The sequence below is a fragment of the Nicotiana tomentosiformis genome, chromosome 5 (genome assembly GCF_000390325.3).
Source record: "Nicotiana tomentosiformis chromosome 5, ASM39032v3, whole genome shotgun sequence".
Taxonomy (NCBI): Eukaryota; Viridiplantae; Streptophyta; class Magnoliopsida; order Solanales; family Solanaceae; genus Nicotiana; species Nicotiana tomentosiformis.
The window spans coordinates 83,661,345-83,677,987 of NC_090816.1; the positions used below are offsets into that span (position 1 = coordinate 83,661,345).

The 16,643-nt window shown below is 38.4% G+C and overlaps 2 protein-coding genes across 6 annotated transcripts; both read left to right on the forward strand.

Annotated features, from left to right (window-relative positions):
* The first annotated feature begins 6,990 nt into the window (after positions 1-6,990).
* Positions 6,991-12,747, forward strand: LOC104085314 (uncharacterized). 5 transcript variants are annotated; one of them, XM_070175034.1, is made up of 12 exons: positions 6,991-7,376; positions 8,861-9,013; positions 9,196-9,322; positions 9,670-9,787; positions 10,466-10,521; positions 10,798-10,882; positions 10,984-11,034; positions 11,276-11,334; positions 11,687-11,762; positions 11,859-11,910; positions 12,045-12,098; positions 12,268-12,747. In XM_070175034.1, the coding sequence occupies exons 1-11, from the start codon at positions 7,145-7,147 to the stop codon at positions 12,050-12,052; spliced, it is 1,017 nt and encodes a 338-aa protein (XP_070031135.1). In that variant the 5' UTR covers positions 6,991-7,144; the 3' UTR covers positions 12,053-12,098; positions 12,268-12,747. The 5 variants fall into 5 exon arrangements, with proteins under 5 accessions (XP_070031135.1, XP_033509115.1, XP_033509114.1 ...); XM_033653224.2 differs by having other exon boundaries at positions 7,014-7,376; positions 10,804-10,882; positions 11,859-11,924; XM_033653223.2 differs by having other exon boundaries at positions 7,016-7,376; positions 11,859-11,924.
* Positions 12,748-15,727: 2,980 nt separating this feature from the next.
* On the forward strand, positions 15,728-16,324 carry LOC138892686 (uncharacterized). The gene has a single exon (XM_070176422.1). The coding sequence runs from the start codon at positions 15,728-15,730 to the stop codon at positions 16,322-16,324; it is 597 nt and encodes a 198-aa protein (XP_070032523.1).
* Positions 16,325-16,643: the final 319 nt, after the last annotated feature.

Consider the following 16,643-nt stretch of genomic DNA (forward strand, 5'->3'; position numbering starts at 1 on the left):
CTATAGAGGTTAGCTAAATGGGCTATAGTCTATCAACCTAGAACTGCCATAAAGTCCCAGGTACTAGCGAATTTTGTAGCAGATTTCAGCTCGAACCTACTTCCTAAAGCCGAAAAAGAGGTACTAGTATTTACCGGGTCTAATCTGGGGACTTGGACTATATATGATATTATCTATCAACCTAGAACTACCATAAAGTCCCAGGTACTAGCGGATTTTGTAGCAGATTTCAGCTCGAACCTACTTCCTGAAGCTGAAAAAGAGGTACTAGTGTTTACCGGGTCTAATCTGGGGACTTGGACTATATATGGATTGTTCTTCAAATGTAAAAAGAGTAGGTTTAGGAATTGTTTTAAATTCACCTTCAGGAGAGATTATAAGACAAACAATAAAGTGCTATCCAATTACTAATAATGAGGCAGAGTATGAAGCCATGATTGTAGGTTTGGAACTCGCAAGAGAGCTTGGAATTAACAAATCGAAATCAAAAATGACTCGCAACTGGTAGTAAATCAAATTCAAGGGAATTACGTGGCAAGAGAGATGCGAATGCAGCAATACCTAGAAAAGGTACAAGAATTATTGAGGCGGTTTCAGACTTGGAAAGATATCCAAATACCCAGAGAATAAAACATAAAAGTCGATGTGTTGGCAAATCTGGGGCTCGTGGCTGATGTGTCAAACACGAAAAATGCGATTGTGGTGCATTTGTTCCATTCAGCCCTTGATAAACCAAAATGAGGTAAACTTCAATAATTTAACTTGGGATTAGAGAAATGAGTTTCTGAATTAATTGCAGTATGGAATTTTACCTGAGGATAAGAAGAAATCCCAATTGTTGCGAATGAAAGCTGCTCGGTATTGCCTAATAGAAGGAAATTTATATCGTAATAGAGGACCATTAGCATGGTGTCTTGGACCATCACAAACTGAGTATATGATGCGAGAGGTGCACGTAGGACATTGTGGTAATCACGCCGGACGAAGATCCCAGGTGAAAACGTTAAGAAGAGCGGGGTATTATTGGCCAAAAATGAAAGATGAAGCAGAAAAATTTATAGCAAGGTGCGATAAGTGCCAGCGATATGCAAACAACATGCATAGACTAGCGGAATTGCTCAATTCAATCATATCACTGTGGCCATTTATGAAGTGGGGGATGGATATCCTAGGTCCTTTACCTCAAGCATCAGGAAAGGTACGGTTCTTGTTAAGTTTAATCGTTTATTTTTTAAAAAATGGGTAGAAGCAGGTGCCTTCAAATAGGTACGAGAAAAGGAAGTTACCGACTTCATTTGGGGAAATATAATATGTCGGTTTGGAGTCCCAAAGGAAATCCTTTGCGATAATGGGCCGCAGCTCGTAGGTGCGAAGGTTATTAATTTTTTCAAAAGTTGAAAAATTAAACGAATTAATTCAGCACTTTATTATTCCGTAGCTAATGGACAAGCTGAGTCGACAAATAAAATCATTGTCAACATTCTAAAAAAGATTAGAAGAATCAAAAGACAAGTGGCCAAAAGTGCTACCGGGGTACTATGGGCTTACCGAATAACGACGAAAATAAGAATGGGAGAAACATCATTCTCGCTCATTTATGGGACTAAGGCCTTAATTCCAGTGGAAAAAGGAGAACCGAGTACAAGGTACACACATGCGAACGAAGAATCAAATGAGGAAGAACTTCGTACAAATTTTGATTTGACAGAAGAGAGAAGGGAGGCAGCTTTGGTTCGGATGGCGGCACAAAAGCAGAGAATTGAATGATATTACAACATAAAGGAAAACCTGAGCTATTTCAAGATTGAGAACTTAGTCCTTAAAAAGGTGTTTCGATCAACACAGGCGGCAAATACAGGAAAATTAAGTCCAAATTGGGAAGGTCTGTATCGAGTTAAAAGTATTGCTGGAAAGGGAGCATGTGAATTGGAAACTATGGATGCCAAGGTGTTACCATCCCATTGGAATGAAGTTCACTTGAAGAAATATTACTTTTGAGAAAGAAAGTACCCACGGTCAGGTATCCTAAAATTTATTCTTTACTTTGTTCAATTAAGTTTTACTAACTATTTTAGATGATAGAAAAAATGCTAGCCCGTACCAGATGATGACATTAGACCTTAAAGACACACGGAATACTTAATTATTCTCGGCCTAGGTTACAATAGTTCTGATGGAAAGGGTTAAGCAGTCATCATCTAAAAAGTTACCTCTGAGTCCCATGTGTATTTCCTTTTCCGGGAAAGGACCAAAGAAAAGAGTTGATCCAGTGTTTAAGCTTTCATGCTTCAATGCTTAAACACTGGGGGGGGCTATGCATATGAAGAAGTATGTAAAGGAATAATATGTACATCACAAAAGCATAGTTTAGCCAAAGGAAAAACCTTGAAGAAAATTGAAAATCTTCAAGCTCGCAAAAGGAATGTGAAGTAAAGAGTTAAAGATTCCGAAGAAAACACCCACGAGCTTTTAGGTTAAGGCTGTAAATTTAGTCTTGGGATAGATATACTCATGCTTATAAACCTTCTATAAAGAAAGCAGTTATGAAAATGTTGTACATAAATATTTATTTGAAAGTTCAAATAAAACTTCTTCAAATTACTTCATATTTTATATCTTTACACCAATATGAAGATGAGATGTCATCTTCATTAGTGTTGTTAATATAAAAGGGTCATCTTTTATAATTATAAAAAAAAAGCCCGTGCACATTAAGATGCGGCATATTAAAGCGTTTCAAATGCAAGTAAAAGCTCAAAAACGTAATAGCAAAAAGCATAATATAAGATATGCAACGAAACAATATTAGCATTAATATCCCAAAAATAGGGAAGGAAAGGTTTCCCAAAATCAACTTCAAACAAAAACAAAATGTTTCATAAACACCAACAAAAGAAAAATTCTACGGTGAAGGGTGAAAAACTAAGGAGCGCCATCAACAGGGGTGGAAGGATCAACTTGAGAAAACGAAGGTTGGGCATCAGCTTGGTCAGTTATGGGACCGTCTTTATCACCTTTGGAACTTTCATCCTCGGGTGTTGAAAAACTTTGATGTTGCTAAGTATCTTCAATTGCCTCTTTAGCTTTGGCAATTTTAGCCTCAAGTTCAAAACCCCTTCTGGTTAGCCTCAATCAAAGTTTCTAGACGGGTGTTTAAAAAAGTCCAACTAACCTCAAGTGTTAGTTTATCTTCAAGGGCTTCATAATGTTTCTCCACATGCTTTATCTTTGCCTTCAGGTCTTCTTTTTCAGCTTCTGAGGCTTCATAGGATGCCTTCAAAGGTTCAAGAGTATCCTCAAGGAACTTGACTTTATCATAAGAGTCACGGAGATCCTCTTAAGCTTGAGTGAGCATTTGAACTAGTTCATAAGTGTACAACTTCTTCTGATTTAGAAGTTCCTTTAAGCTCCTAATCTCCTCAGTATCCTTAGAGTGTTGCTCAGGAAAGGATGATTCCAGTCTATCCTTGTCTTTTTCAACTTGATTGGAAGAAGCCTTCGAATCTACCAACTCGACAGCTGTAATCTTGAGTTGCTACTCCAAAGACCCTTTTTTCTTCAGCGAGGGCCTCTTTCTCAAGTTGAAGGCTTTCAAATTGCTCCTTCCAATTGTCAGCCTCTGTACGTAGCTCTTCCACTTGCTGCTCAGTCCAAGATATTCTTCTCATCAACTCCGTACCTGTTAAATTGATCTGCATAAAGGCAAGATAGAAAGGTTATAAACTTATAAGGGAAGGAGGAAGCATAAAAGAAGAGAAGTATACCTTAAAGGCAAAATGAATAACACCATTCATTAAGGTAATAGAGTTGTGAGACTCAAGCTTTTCCCTCTCCACGGGGCCGATTAATGGTTTCAACCACACTGCAGCTCAGCGAAACTTCTTTAACAAGTTCCCGCGATCGGGGACTTCAATCAAAATCTTCTTCATGCCTCTTCTCCCTCTAGAAGGGCCAACCTCTTCACGAGGAGTTGCAGCAGGTTTGGTAATAGAAAAGATGGAATGATTAACAGCATGAGTTGTGGGGTTCATTGGAAGAAAATCAATGGGTGGCTCTTCAGAAACAGGGCCAAGATCTTCTTCACCCTCAAATCCTTGAGCGAAAAGTCTGTCAATATGACTTGAGGGGGGATTACCATAATGAACAATATCTTCATCTTCTAAGATGTCCAATGGGACATTCTCAGGTTCATCAACAAGTTTGAAAGGCACGGGGCCTAAAGGTAGGTCTTGGAGAACGGTGGTTTTATCATCTAAAACCATACGCCTCCTAACTCGTGGCTTCCTCGCCAGAGAGACATCATCATCTTCTTCTTCTTATTCATCGGAGGCGTGGGTTTCACTGTTCTTCCTCTTTGAAGAAGACACGCTCAAAATCTGCTCCTGGGTTGTACTAATAGAAAGTCTAGCAATGGGAACAGAGGCAGGACGAATACCACGAATAGCAAAACCTGAGAATAACGAAAAAGGGTCAGAGTAAGAAACGTTATAGTAAAAAAAAGGGTACGGAAAGGAAAAATACCATGGGTTTTCACTTTCCATGTGAACTTCTAAGAAAATAATTTTCACGATCTTTGTTCCATAGGGGCAGCAGTCAATATTTTTTTTACCCAATCATGAAAGTTGGAAAGTTCACCAAAAACTTCCATGATTGCTGAAAGGAATGGAAGAAACGAATGAAAAATTCAAAATTATAAGAGAAAAGAAAAGAAAGTAACAGAAAGAAATACTCACGTCCAAAGTTTCACTTCTCAAGGAAAGGCATATTTTAATCACCCACCAAATCACGAGTGTGAACAGCTACGAACCGGGCGTACCAGCCACGGTCACGATCATCTTCAAGGCTGACTAAAACTCTCTTTGCTTCTCTCCATAAGAGAAAAGACACATTCGCGAAAGAACTTCGGGGAATACAGATGAAGTGTTGAAAAGTAAAAGAGGCTCAAACCATGTTTGATAAATAACGAAGGCAAACTACTGCCCTCCACATTATCGGGCCTATTTGACCAAGACACACATTGAAGTACCGACAAAACTAAATGATCATTGGGTCAATAGGTGGCTTGAATCCTAAGGTTAAAGAATAAGTGTAAACAAACGGATAACCTTCATGATAAAAGCTTATTCGTTCATCAGCACTAGGAACTACAACAGGAAAATTAGATTTCCAATGGCATTCACGGCGAAATAGAGTGGTGATAAAAGTAGGGTAACGATCGGCGGGATTAAGTGTTGCAATAGAAGACTCTTGTTTTCGCATTGCTTCACAATCTGATTTGAAAGAAAAATATTGAGGAACAATTTCAAAAACAACGGGCTCCTGCATCGGTTCGTTATGGTCCTTACTCCTATAGGAAGATCTAGGAGCTGATGGAGTTCTAGCTTTGGAAGAAGAATGCTTTGAAATATTCTTCTCGGAAGGAGTAGAGCTACGGTTTGATAAAGAACCTAGTCTACAGAGCTTACCACCTCTCTTATTCCTAATTGGGACAAAAGAAGGGGGAAGCTCATCAACAATGATTGTTTCACGAGGGTCAGATGATAAAGAATGGTTCGAAGAATGAGAAGTCATTTTTAATGGTGAAAACACGAAGAAAGGGGAAAAGTTAGAGAAGAAGTTTGAGTATGAATGCAAGAAAAAAAAAGAAATTTTTGGGTGGTATGTAATGCGATATTTATAAGGAAGGATCGTCGTCATGGAACCGTCACTTCGAACTGATGCAGCCGCAGAAAACCCTAAAAAGACACTATAAACTGTAGAGCCAATCATAAAAGGATTCGTGTCCCGAGCATTAAATGTAAAGGACGTACGTCTCTTCGCTTCTGAAGAAAGCATAATGATGTTGGGAAGAGGCGGCAAGACATTCCCCATAAATAAACTTACCATTTCCCGAATATTCACTCGAGAATATTCATAAAGTGGGGGAACTATTTGTATTGGTAGAAAAATAGGCATGACACATGGACTAACAATATGATGACAAGTGGCATTTGTAGCAAGTTAGCAAAGAAGAATGTTGAGGCACCGTTGAAATACTCACGCGATTTACTGAAGAAGGTATCGTACCTGACAACTGGAAGAGAAGAAATAGGCATGAGATGCATGAAAAGGCCATAAATAAGGAAGATCATGAACAATTACGAATATGGAAAGAGAATCAACATTATCCCTGATTACGCACGATCACCTATTATTACCATAATCGTTACGAGTGATTTCAGTAACGGACAATTAATGCAGAGAATGTCAGTAACATGTAGGAGTTAAGAGAGAGGGAACCGTTACATCTTTTGTATATTTATATAAGAGTCCTTACCTTATTTTGTACCATCATCGAAATATTCACAAATATATGCAACCAGTCTTTTATTTTATCCCTATTTGATTGAAGATTCTTGCCCACAATTCTTGGGAGAAAATAACGTTTATCAATAAGATTTCTTTCCCTCATTTACTGAATATTGAGTTTCAATTGCTTTTTACTCTCTTATTTTATTCTCTTATTTTTGAAAAAGTGAAGTAAACTTGGTTATCAGAAATTCGATTTTCTTTAATATTGACTTTGACCAAAAAACTATTTTTTGGTTAAACAGTTTCCATGATAAGTGGAAGCATTTTTTGTGAATGCCAATTCAAGACCTGTGAACAAAGCTAGATTTTCTTTCAATCTTAACTTTAAAACAAATAAATTTAATTCAATTTTGCTCCAAGATTGATCAAATTAATATGTAATAAGCAGAAGTGCGAAGCAAATTGTAACGATCTAACTGAAAAAGACATTGAATCCACGGTGAAAACAACACCTAGCTAAATTAATCAATAAATTTTCAGGGTACCCAACTACCCCTGACTAATTCCCTCTCTTCCAAAGATCAGATGCCTTTTTTCATTGTTAAAATTGTGTCAAAAAAAAAAAAACAAGATAGCAAAAGAAAAAAACAGAAAGTAGGGTGTTTTGGTAATTGAGCGTCCTGAGTGGGCCTCCAAAAATTGAAATTCCGGTATTCTCCTAAGCTTTCGCGCTACATATGAATAGACACGTCCTGCTTCTTTCTATTCAATTTGACGCCTTCTATAGTTCTCCTTCCGTCGTGAAAGTCACCTTCAAAACCCTCAAAGACATTTTCAACAGGTACATTCTTGTATGGAAAAAAAGGAATGTACCTATGTTTTTCCTCAGAATCTTCCAATTTTGAAACAAATGGATGGAGAAATGGAGGATTTCAGTGTAGAATGTTTAAACGTATATCCGGAAATTGACTGGGAATACGAGTTTGACGCACCGTGGTTCTATGATTTTTGTCGCCCGGAGTCACCTTCTGAGGCTGCAGAAGCCGAACGCTGGTTCCAAACAGCCGGCAACTATCCTCCTTCTCGTAAGTCTTAGATTAAAGGAATTAATTTCTGAATGTCTGTTCTCTTCTTTTGTAGTTTCGTTGGTTGGTTGAGCGTGCAAAAGTGCCCTATTCTTTTACTTTTCTTCCTCTCTTTTTTCATGTGACATAAGGCTAGGTCTTGCTTCGATTGTGTTGAAGATATAATTAAGTAAATAAAAATGTGATATCTCTTTAACAACTTAAGCTTTTTGGATGAGAAGATCACACAATTTAATACAGTATCAAAAGTAGGCAGAGGTCCTGGTACACTCAATATTAAAAAAATAATTTCCAAGTCCTTGACTCATGAAAAAACAAAATCACGGCCGCACATGAAGGGGCACTTGAGGATATAATGAAGTAAATAAAGGAGTATTCTTCCTAGCTTCCTAAACTTTTAGTTGAGATGGTCAAACAATTCAACTGATATGTAAGTCACACATTTAAGAAGTAAAATGTTTCTTTATGGAAATGCAAGGAGAAAGTTGTAGTATATGTCACTCCTCCCCTATATTCATGCACTAATAGGAGCATTTCGTCCATGGGAGAGTAAAAAAAGAAAAAGAAAAACAAGCTTGATGATTGTCATGTTATTTCCCTTTCAGGTTTTAATTTGACAAAAAAAAGTGCTATACATATGACACATTGAATACTTTCTGGTCACTTAAGTTGAAGAAAGGCCAACTCATTAAGATCTTGTGCTGTGCAAAATAAAAAATGGTTATTACCTTAGAATGCTGACATATACAGTGGACATGTCATTGAAGGGATTGTTGTGATTTGGAAAGAGAGAAAAAGATGTGGAAAGGTTACATGGAACTTTTCTTAATTCGAGTAGACGGAATAAATTACAGTTCTGTTGAATTGTGTAAACTGTCTCACCTAATAGCTTATTATTGAACTTTGTAAGCACTTCATATGAAACTTAAACTGTTAAAGAGAGAACATTTTGATTTATTGATTTTAGGACAGCCATATGCAGTTGAAGTGAGAGTATGGTTCTTTGTCTTGGTTCAAACACGCGAATGTCTTTATCAGTGTTGATGGTAGACTCAAGTCAGGGGCGGAGCCAGCATTCTCGCTACGGGTTCGGTGAACCCAGTAGCTTTAGTTCAAACCCTATATTTGTCTTGAAATATTCATTAACTAGTTATAAGTAACTTAGAAAACCGAACCATAAGATTGAAATTCTAGCTCCGCCTCTGACTTAAGTTCATGATCTTTGCCTCCCCCCCCCCCCAAACAATCTTAAAGATTATACTATTAGAGAGGGAAAACTTGATTTTATTAATCTGCAATAAGCTTCTTCAATTGTTGAACTTGTTGTTGTTTCTGTACTCCTGCAATTTTGGTTCGCTAATTGTTTTTCTTCCCTTTTAACTGTTATATTTCTTGATCCACTAAGTGGAGTTTTTGTGTGGTGATACTGGTTGATCACTGTCCTCACTTTTTCTTTTTTCCCTGTTTCTTTTGGAACTTCATAGCTCTCATTGTAAAGTTGAACCTGGTGAAGGACAGCGCAGCAGAATGTTCGCGCGGTCCCTCTAGATTACGAGAAGAGCAAACCGCAAAATCGAGCAGCAACACCTCATATATTCACATCAGCTCTGCAGTTTCACCCTGTACGAAAAATGAAGGTCTTTTTTTTAATGATCAATCTCATTAAAAGCTTTGTATTATCCTCTACTTACCCAGAAGGTTGGCTTAGGTTACAAGCAACAACTTTTGGGAATGACTTTCTTGTTACATGTTGGCTAAGATTTTTCAGGCTTTCCCTTATTATGAAAAGGTCTAACTTGTATAAATTCTACACATTCAGGAACACTTTCCGATGGTCCAATGGTTCATGAAATTTCTAAAGCTAAGATAAAGTCAGAGTCCAGATCTTTGAAAGCCAGAGAGTCAACTTTAATGAAACCCACTGCTAGTCATTTGGCTAAACTACGGTGTGTAAAAAGACTTTCTAACTTCTCTTCTGAAAGGTTTTATCCATTTCAAGGTGATATGTTGCTTAACCGCAACTTGTTTATTTATTTTCTCCCAATCGTTCTTGCCAAATGATTTCTGGTGTCTAACTACTTCCAATCAAAAATATATATATATCAAGCAGAAATATACTGTAAAAATTTCTATTCAGGCTTATGTATGTTTCTGCAGTTCCAGTCTGTTCACTTTGTTAATCCTATTCACTTGTAGGTTATTTCTAAAACCATATTTTAGTTTGGCCTAACTTAGTATTTAGTTTTTGCTATGTTTCTCATTCTAGCAATGTTTCTCATTCTTCAATTGCTAGGTCCCAGAAACCACCTAACGAGACCGATATGAGAAGCTCATGGAATTCTTCAGGATCTTACAATGTAGCTACTAAAAGACAAAAGCTTGAGAGTGGTTATCTGCGCAAGGTGCATGAAGTTAGTTACTGTTTTTTGATAATTTCCTGTTATGATGTGCTTGAAAGTGCTATGAATTATAAAGCACAAGGGAAGGAATTCTGATTAAGTTTATGTACTGAATTCTCTGTCCACTTTCAGTTCAATGTTCCATCTGCCTTAATTCCGTCCATAGGATTAATATTTTTTTCCCTTAGAATTCCAAGTATAGATTAGAAACTTTTACTTCATACTTCCTTGGCTACTCTTTTCCTAGATCTTTGTGGCAATGCCTTGCGTGTTACTGATTTGATAACTTGAAAAGGTATTCCCAAAGGACTACATTGTTTGTTCACTTTGAACTTGGTCTACTTGAGGGAAGTGACAACCAAATCACTCGTAGTTATGGTCAGATACCAACACAGCTAAAAGCTTGAAATTCCCTGGATGTACACAATATCTTCATTTTTTTTTCTTACTAATATGTAAGCTGCTAAAAAAAATTGTCACCATTTTATCTTGCCAACCATGTTGCTCATTTGAAGCATCAAAGTTCTGATGTTGCACAAGATATCCAAAAAATCTAACGCGAATATTTAAAGTTGTTATTTCACGCTATTGAAAGATGTTAGATTAACACTTTTTGAATCTTCCATTGCAGTTTATAGAATATTTATCCTGGTTTCAAGTTTCTCTAACTTGACACATTCTAAACTTAAGGTCACTGTTCCTAGAGATCCTCAACTGGAAACCATGCAGAGGGCACAAAGACGAAGGTATGTTATTGTTGACTTGTCCTACATCAGGTATAAAAATGTATCCAAAAGGATTTATAAAGGTCTCGAGTCCATTCTCACACTTGTAAGTTGCACTAAAGTCACATATAGGGTATAAAAGGGCATCTTGGCTACTTTAATCACTGTTTTAAGATTTTGGGTTGGCGCTCTGATTCTTACACAATTTTAACTGGGTAGATTTCTTGGTTTATTTAGCCCTTTATCTTGGTTTGAAACATTAACAGTTGAATGATCAACTTTTCGTTTATCTAAAAGTTTCAGGTCCAAGAATGATTCTGAGTCAATTGATTATGCAAAAGCTAAAGGCCAACCTTCAAAAGCACAGCCCTTGAATATAAAAGTTGGTAGTTTTAGATACTGCTCTCTTCCTGAACTCTACAAAATCATTTAAACAGCTTTAACACACAATTTACTAAGACTTGTTCTTTGTGCTTTCTCTAGATTCTCAAACCTCCTCATCCGAAGAGCACACTGCAGTCGCCAAAGTTTCATGTAATTGTGATTGCTGATCTTTTGGCTTGGAAAGGACTATATAACTGAGTTCTTTCACTATAGAGGATAGCTAATTTTGACGCAGAAATTTTAAATGCTATATAAAAAATTGACTCTACAACAATTAGTTAGTCATATTCAGTTTCTCACGGAATTGATTCTATATGTAGAGGGTTCATGATGAAATCTGAAAGCTTTGTAAATTGATAGAAGCTAATCTCTCTCTGTTTGGTTATTGCAGTTATCGAACAGCCAAACTGCTGAGTTTGCTGCACATAGCACTTCTGTGGACTTCAAAAGGTTGGATTGATGGGTTTCTGACTTCATCCAGTAATTGAATTAAAAGAATTTAGCTTATAATTGGTACTCGGTTTATTCTTCGATTAAACTGCACTAACTATTTTTAAGGCTCAGATCATCACTTCAAAAGTTTCTCCTCCTGTAACTATTTGTAATTTCCTCGTGGACTATGAGATTTTGATTAGAACAGATTACACTTGCGCTTTAGAGAATGATATTTTCGCTTGAGATTCTGAATTTTCTCTTTTACATCAAGCATAACATTACCTTTTCAAAAAGGAAAAAAAAAAAGGAAACTTGTTTCAAGCATCATAAAGTATCATTCCTAATATTGCTGTTCTTTGTCTCTCAGACCAAACACTCAAAATGCTGTGAAGCAGGGGAATTCTGTAACACTGCTCAAATCAAAAGCTCTAAGATGTAATAAGGTACACCATTAATCTAACCATGTGAGCCTCTTTTGTTTTTTCTTTTTGAGTTTGTGGTATATGCTAATTGTGAAACCATATCATGTCTTTATACAGATCTTCCCAAGTAGTGAAGATACTAGAATATGCGAAAACATTGGAGAAAGAAGTTTAACCTCAAGTGTAATATACTACTACTACTTAGTTTGCTTTGATTGATCTTTCATTAAGTATTTTTTACCCTCCTTTGTCCTTTACTTTCTCTCTTGTTATATGAGGCTCTTATATCCTATCCTTCCACAGGATTCTAAATCTGCACCTGATAAGAGGCTTCCACCAGTTGAATTGTTTAATAAGGTATGGACTTCAATCTGAAAATTTAGTCATATCGGATCGCTTTTAAGTGTCAGTATATGATCTAAGCCATGGATTGAATGAATTATCTTTATATTCAGCAATCAGCAACTTACTCTTATGCCTTCCTGCCAAGCAATTCTAATATTTGTTTCTTTTTAATCCCGTGCAGTTGTCCCTTAGATCTGAAAGGAAAACTAGTGTAATATCTCGGCCAAAAACCCATGCCTCTTGAAAGGTGCCTTTGAAAATTTTGAGGAATCCCTTCTGCGTGATGGAAATGAGTTACTTTTAATACTTATATCTAAAATGGACCTAAAAGAGAATTTACCAAACTCTTTGGACGGAAAGAGGTTTGACGAATAGCAGAAGTTGTTCTTGTTTCTGTTGATATCTATTCAGAAATGTATTCCGAAGCCAAATCAGTGTAGGTTAGGAGGAGCACACCAAGGATTGGATAGCGTTCAGCATGAAGAGGTACCTGTGTCTTGAATTCCATGAATAAGAAACAGGAAGTTAGAAAGATGACACTAATTGCTGATAATCTGTTTGTATATGTACTTGTCACCTTTTCGTCAATACTAAGTTTTTCAACTAAAACTTCTTTACTGTCTTGAAGAACAATATACTAATGAAAATAGTCATGTATGCCTATCTTATTGGTTGTCTCATCTTCTGCTTTGAAAATTTGCATCTAACCTTTATATTGATCTCTCAGGAGCTTGAGAATCCTATAAGAATTAATGATCAAGAAGTTCCTATCTTTTGGTCCATCTGGCTTTGTTTGGGAGAGTTTATATATTTCTGCAAGTTGTTGCTTGGATGTAGAAAATATAAAGAACCTCCAAGTGTAGAAAACCTACTTATTAGATATTGGAATGAGACGAGTCTAAACGGAGCGAAATGTATAGTGAAGATTCATTAAGCCGACTCCAACTAACTTGGAATTGAGGCTTAATTATTGTTATTAATGCTAGAAGTAAGAGGATTCTTGATCTTCAGACCTCTATTTCGTGGGAGGTAGCTCGTCTTGATTCTGTGATTTGTATTACAGCCATGTTTGTGTCAGGAAGCACTATACAGCAATTTAGTCCTAGCATATTTATTGCATATTATTGATTTGCCCCTTCTTGTCTGTTCCATACATCCAAAAGCTGCACTGCCAGGACGATGAATTTAGCATTACCAATATGTATGTGTCTCCTGAGGAAATGTGCTCTATTCCGCAAGGTCAGGCTAATTGTTAATAGAATTATACAGGGTAAAATCGGTTCATATTATATATTTGAATAATAGAGTGACACGTGGAATCAGACACAGACGGAAGGCGAATCAAGTGGAAGTCAAGACCGAGAACAGCAACTTCGGTTGGTATCGGCCAGACCCTGAAGGGAACATTGCTAACGAGGACAAACGAATATTTGCCACCCGATGACATTCAATAAAGAATATTCCTCAATATTAAATACAATCTGTTATACAGAATTTTAGCATTCATAGTCTACCGTTATATATTCATCAATGGCCCCCATAATTGTTATTTAAGAGGGGCCTGATCCTAGGATCTAGTTCCGTAGGTGTAGCTATAAATAGTGACTTCAATAGCCATTGTAAGATAAGAAAAAAATTTGACAAACTTATGCTATACATTATTCTAAGCTCAACAATACCTTATTTTCTGTCTATCAATATTCTTATTGTTGTCTTCGGAAACTCTGCTCCCGGAACCAAGTTGTTTGCTGTCTTATCTCGATTTCAACGCTAAGCCTTGTATTTTATTAAATTTATTTATTCTTTTGGGATCAAATCGATTTGCTTGTCTATATACTACGTTATAAATTCAACTGTATCGTTTTACGGGTAAACAGTTTGGCGCCCACCGTGGGACCTAGACAATTGCGTAATTGAGTTGATCCTTGCATCTATTACTAATCTTTTTGATTCTTCGTTTCTTAGCAAAAAATCATAAAAGATAGCAGATAAAGATGTCAATATCGCACACAACGTTAAGGCACAAGGAAATCCGCCTCAACGCGAAGACTAGATAAGTGACACCCACAACGAGGAGGACGTAGCCGCGTCGGTCCATAGCGGGCAATATCCACGACATGTACGTGAGGCGACTCCTGATGATGCTGAAGACGAGCACGTTGCGAAAACGGTAAGGATCTTGAGAGAACAACAAAAGGCCATCATCGGCCATCTCTCACGATAAGACCAGGTCATGACAGAATTGAGGCAAGCATTGTCGGATGCTTCCAACAACGCGAATGGAAGAGGTCCAGTTCTTCCCGGTGCTCCCGCAAATCAAACAACGCAAAGGGTTGATAACAACACCTGAGGGGTGAGGTCGGCTTCGACGGGGCCGGGGGGAGCGGTAGCGGATCTGGTAACAACAAGGAGAATGATCCGTTTAAAACCGAGCTCATGCAGTTTATGAGGGAAATAAAAGCCCGAATAGACAAATTTCGGGCGCACCGCCAGTGCTGAAGGGACTGGACTCAAAGAAGTACACCTAGTTGTCGTTCAAACTGAGCGTGGCACTAGAGTTAATCCCGAAGCGTTTCAAAATACCAGACGTACCAAAATATGATGGGACTTCGAATCCTCAGAAGCACATCACCACCTACACAACGGCGGTGAAAGGAAACGACTTAGCTCTGCACAAGATTGAGATAGTCTTGCTGAAGAAGTTCGGGGAAACCCTCACGAAGGGGGTCCTGACATGGTATTTAATTTTACTCGAGCACTCAATAGATTCCTTTGAGATGCTCATGGATTATTTCATCAAGACCCATGCTGGGGCCAGGAAGGTACAGGCCCGAAAGGCCGACATATTCAGAATTGGCAAGGAGAGTCTGCATTGCTGCGAGAGTTTGTGACCAGGTTTCAGAAGGAAAGGATGTTGCTACCGATTGTGCCAGATTAATGGGCAGCTGAGGTATTTACTAAGGGGTTGAACCCAAGAAGCTATGATGCTTCCCAAAAACTAAAAGAAAGCCTGCTCGAGTTCCAGGCAACTACATGGGCAGATGTCCACAACCGCTATGAATAAAAGATAAGGATAGAAGCCGACCAGCTCGGTTTCCCGGCATCAACCTAGGGTCGGGATCGAGAAAAGAACAAGGATAAGTCGAAGGATGATTTTGACACAGATCGGCGATCTTCTAAGGGCCGGTTTTTTCCCTACGAAAGGGCCGAAGGACGCAGCAGAGGTTTTCGCTCAGCGGACAGGTTCGCTACCGATATGAGAACTGACCATGGCCAGAATAACAGATCATTGCAGGACAAAGAGATATCGGGCTCCCAGGATTCCACCTACCCCAGACTGTCCGAGTATAATTTCAATGTCAGCATGGTAGAGATGGTATCGGCGATGAGGACGCACGGTTCCCGAGGCCCATGAGATTTGATCCCAGTCAGAGGGATCCTAATCTATAGTGTGAGTATCATAGGACTAACGGACACCGGACTGGGGACACCCGACATCTGCGCGAGGAGGTGGCGACGTTGCTGAAAAATGGTCATCTCAGAGAGTTTTAAGCGACCGGGCTAAAAATAACTACAGCCGCAACCGGGATAACGCAGATCCCTCAAAGATAGGAGAAGATCCTCCTCGACTAACGATCAACATGATTTTCAGTAGGAACGAGATTAATGGTATAACATTTTTAGCAACAAAAAAGACAAAGGTATCGGTGACTCATAACAAGAGACTCCGGAAAGTCGTCGAGGACGATATCACCTTCACAAAGGAGGACGCCAATGAACTTCTACTACCGCACAACGATGCCCTGGTAATTTCTCTTAATGTTTTAGATTTTAAAATTAAACGTGTTTTGGTGAACCCAGGAAGCTCAGCCAATACCATTCAATGGAGAGTGCTGGAACGAGCCAAGCTAACTAGAAGCATCATTCCAGCCACAAAGCTCCTCGTCGGGTTCAACTTAGCAAGTATGACAACCCGAGGGGAGATCCTGTTGCCCACAAATGCCGAAGGAGTCATGAAGACTACCTTGTTTGAAGTAGTAGACGGCGACATGGGCTACAATATTATTCTTGGCAGACCATGGCTACATGAGATGAAGGTTGTGCCATCAACATACCATCAACTTCTGAAATTCCCAACTCTAGAGGGAATTAAACAAATAAGAGGAGAGCAACTGGCAGCAAGGGAGATGAACGTGATCTCGATTTCCAACAGTAAAAGAAAGGAACATGTGGCATAGCAATTACAGAGACCACCGCCCCCTCCCAAACCAAACGAAATCGACAAAGGGGAGGAGCCATCGGAATCCTATCAGGTACCAAGGTGTTTCCAGGTACCGAAAGAAACGGACGCAACCAAATCCACAGCGGAAGAACTCGAACAAGTTACATTGTTCGAGAAGTTCTTAGAGAGAAAATTCCACTTGGGGACAGATTTAAACCCCGAGCTCAGGTTAGGATTTATATAATTTCTTAAAATTAATGTTGATCGTTTTGCATGGTCGCATGTGGATATGACAGGTATTCCGCTAGAGGTGGTCATGCACAAGTTAAGCATGG

Coding starts and splice junctions, on each gene's coding strand:
- LOC104085314 (XM_033653223.2), top strand. CDS start 7,145: ATGGAAAAAAAGGAATGTACCTATGTTTTTCCTCAGAATCTTCCAATT. Junction 9,014..9,195: donor ACCCTGTACGAAAAATGAAG/GTCTTTTTTTTA, acceptor CTACACATTCAG/GAACACTTTCCGATGGTCCA. Junction 11,925..12,044: donor AAAGAAGTTTAACCTCAAGT/GTAATATACTAC, acceptor ATCCTTCCACAG/GATTCTAAATCTGCACCTGA.
- LOC138892686 (XM_070176422.1), top strand. CDS start 15,728: ATGATTTTCAGTAGGAACGAGATTAATGGTATAACATTTTTAGCAACA.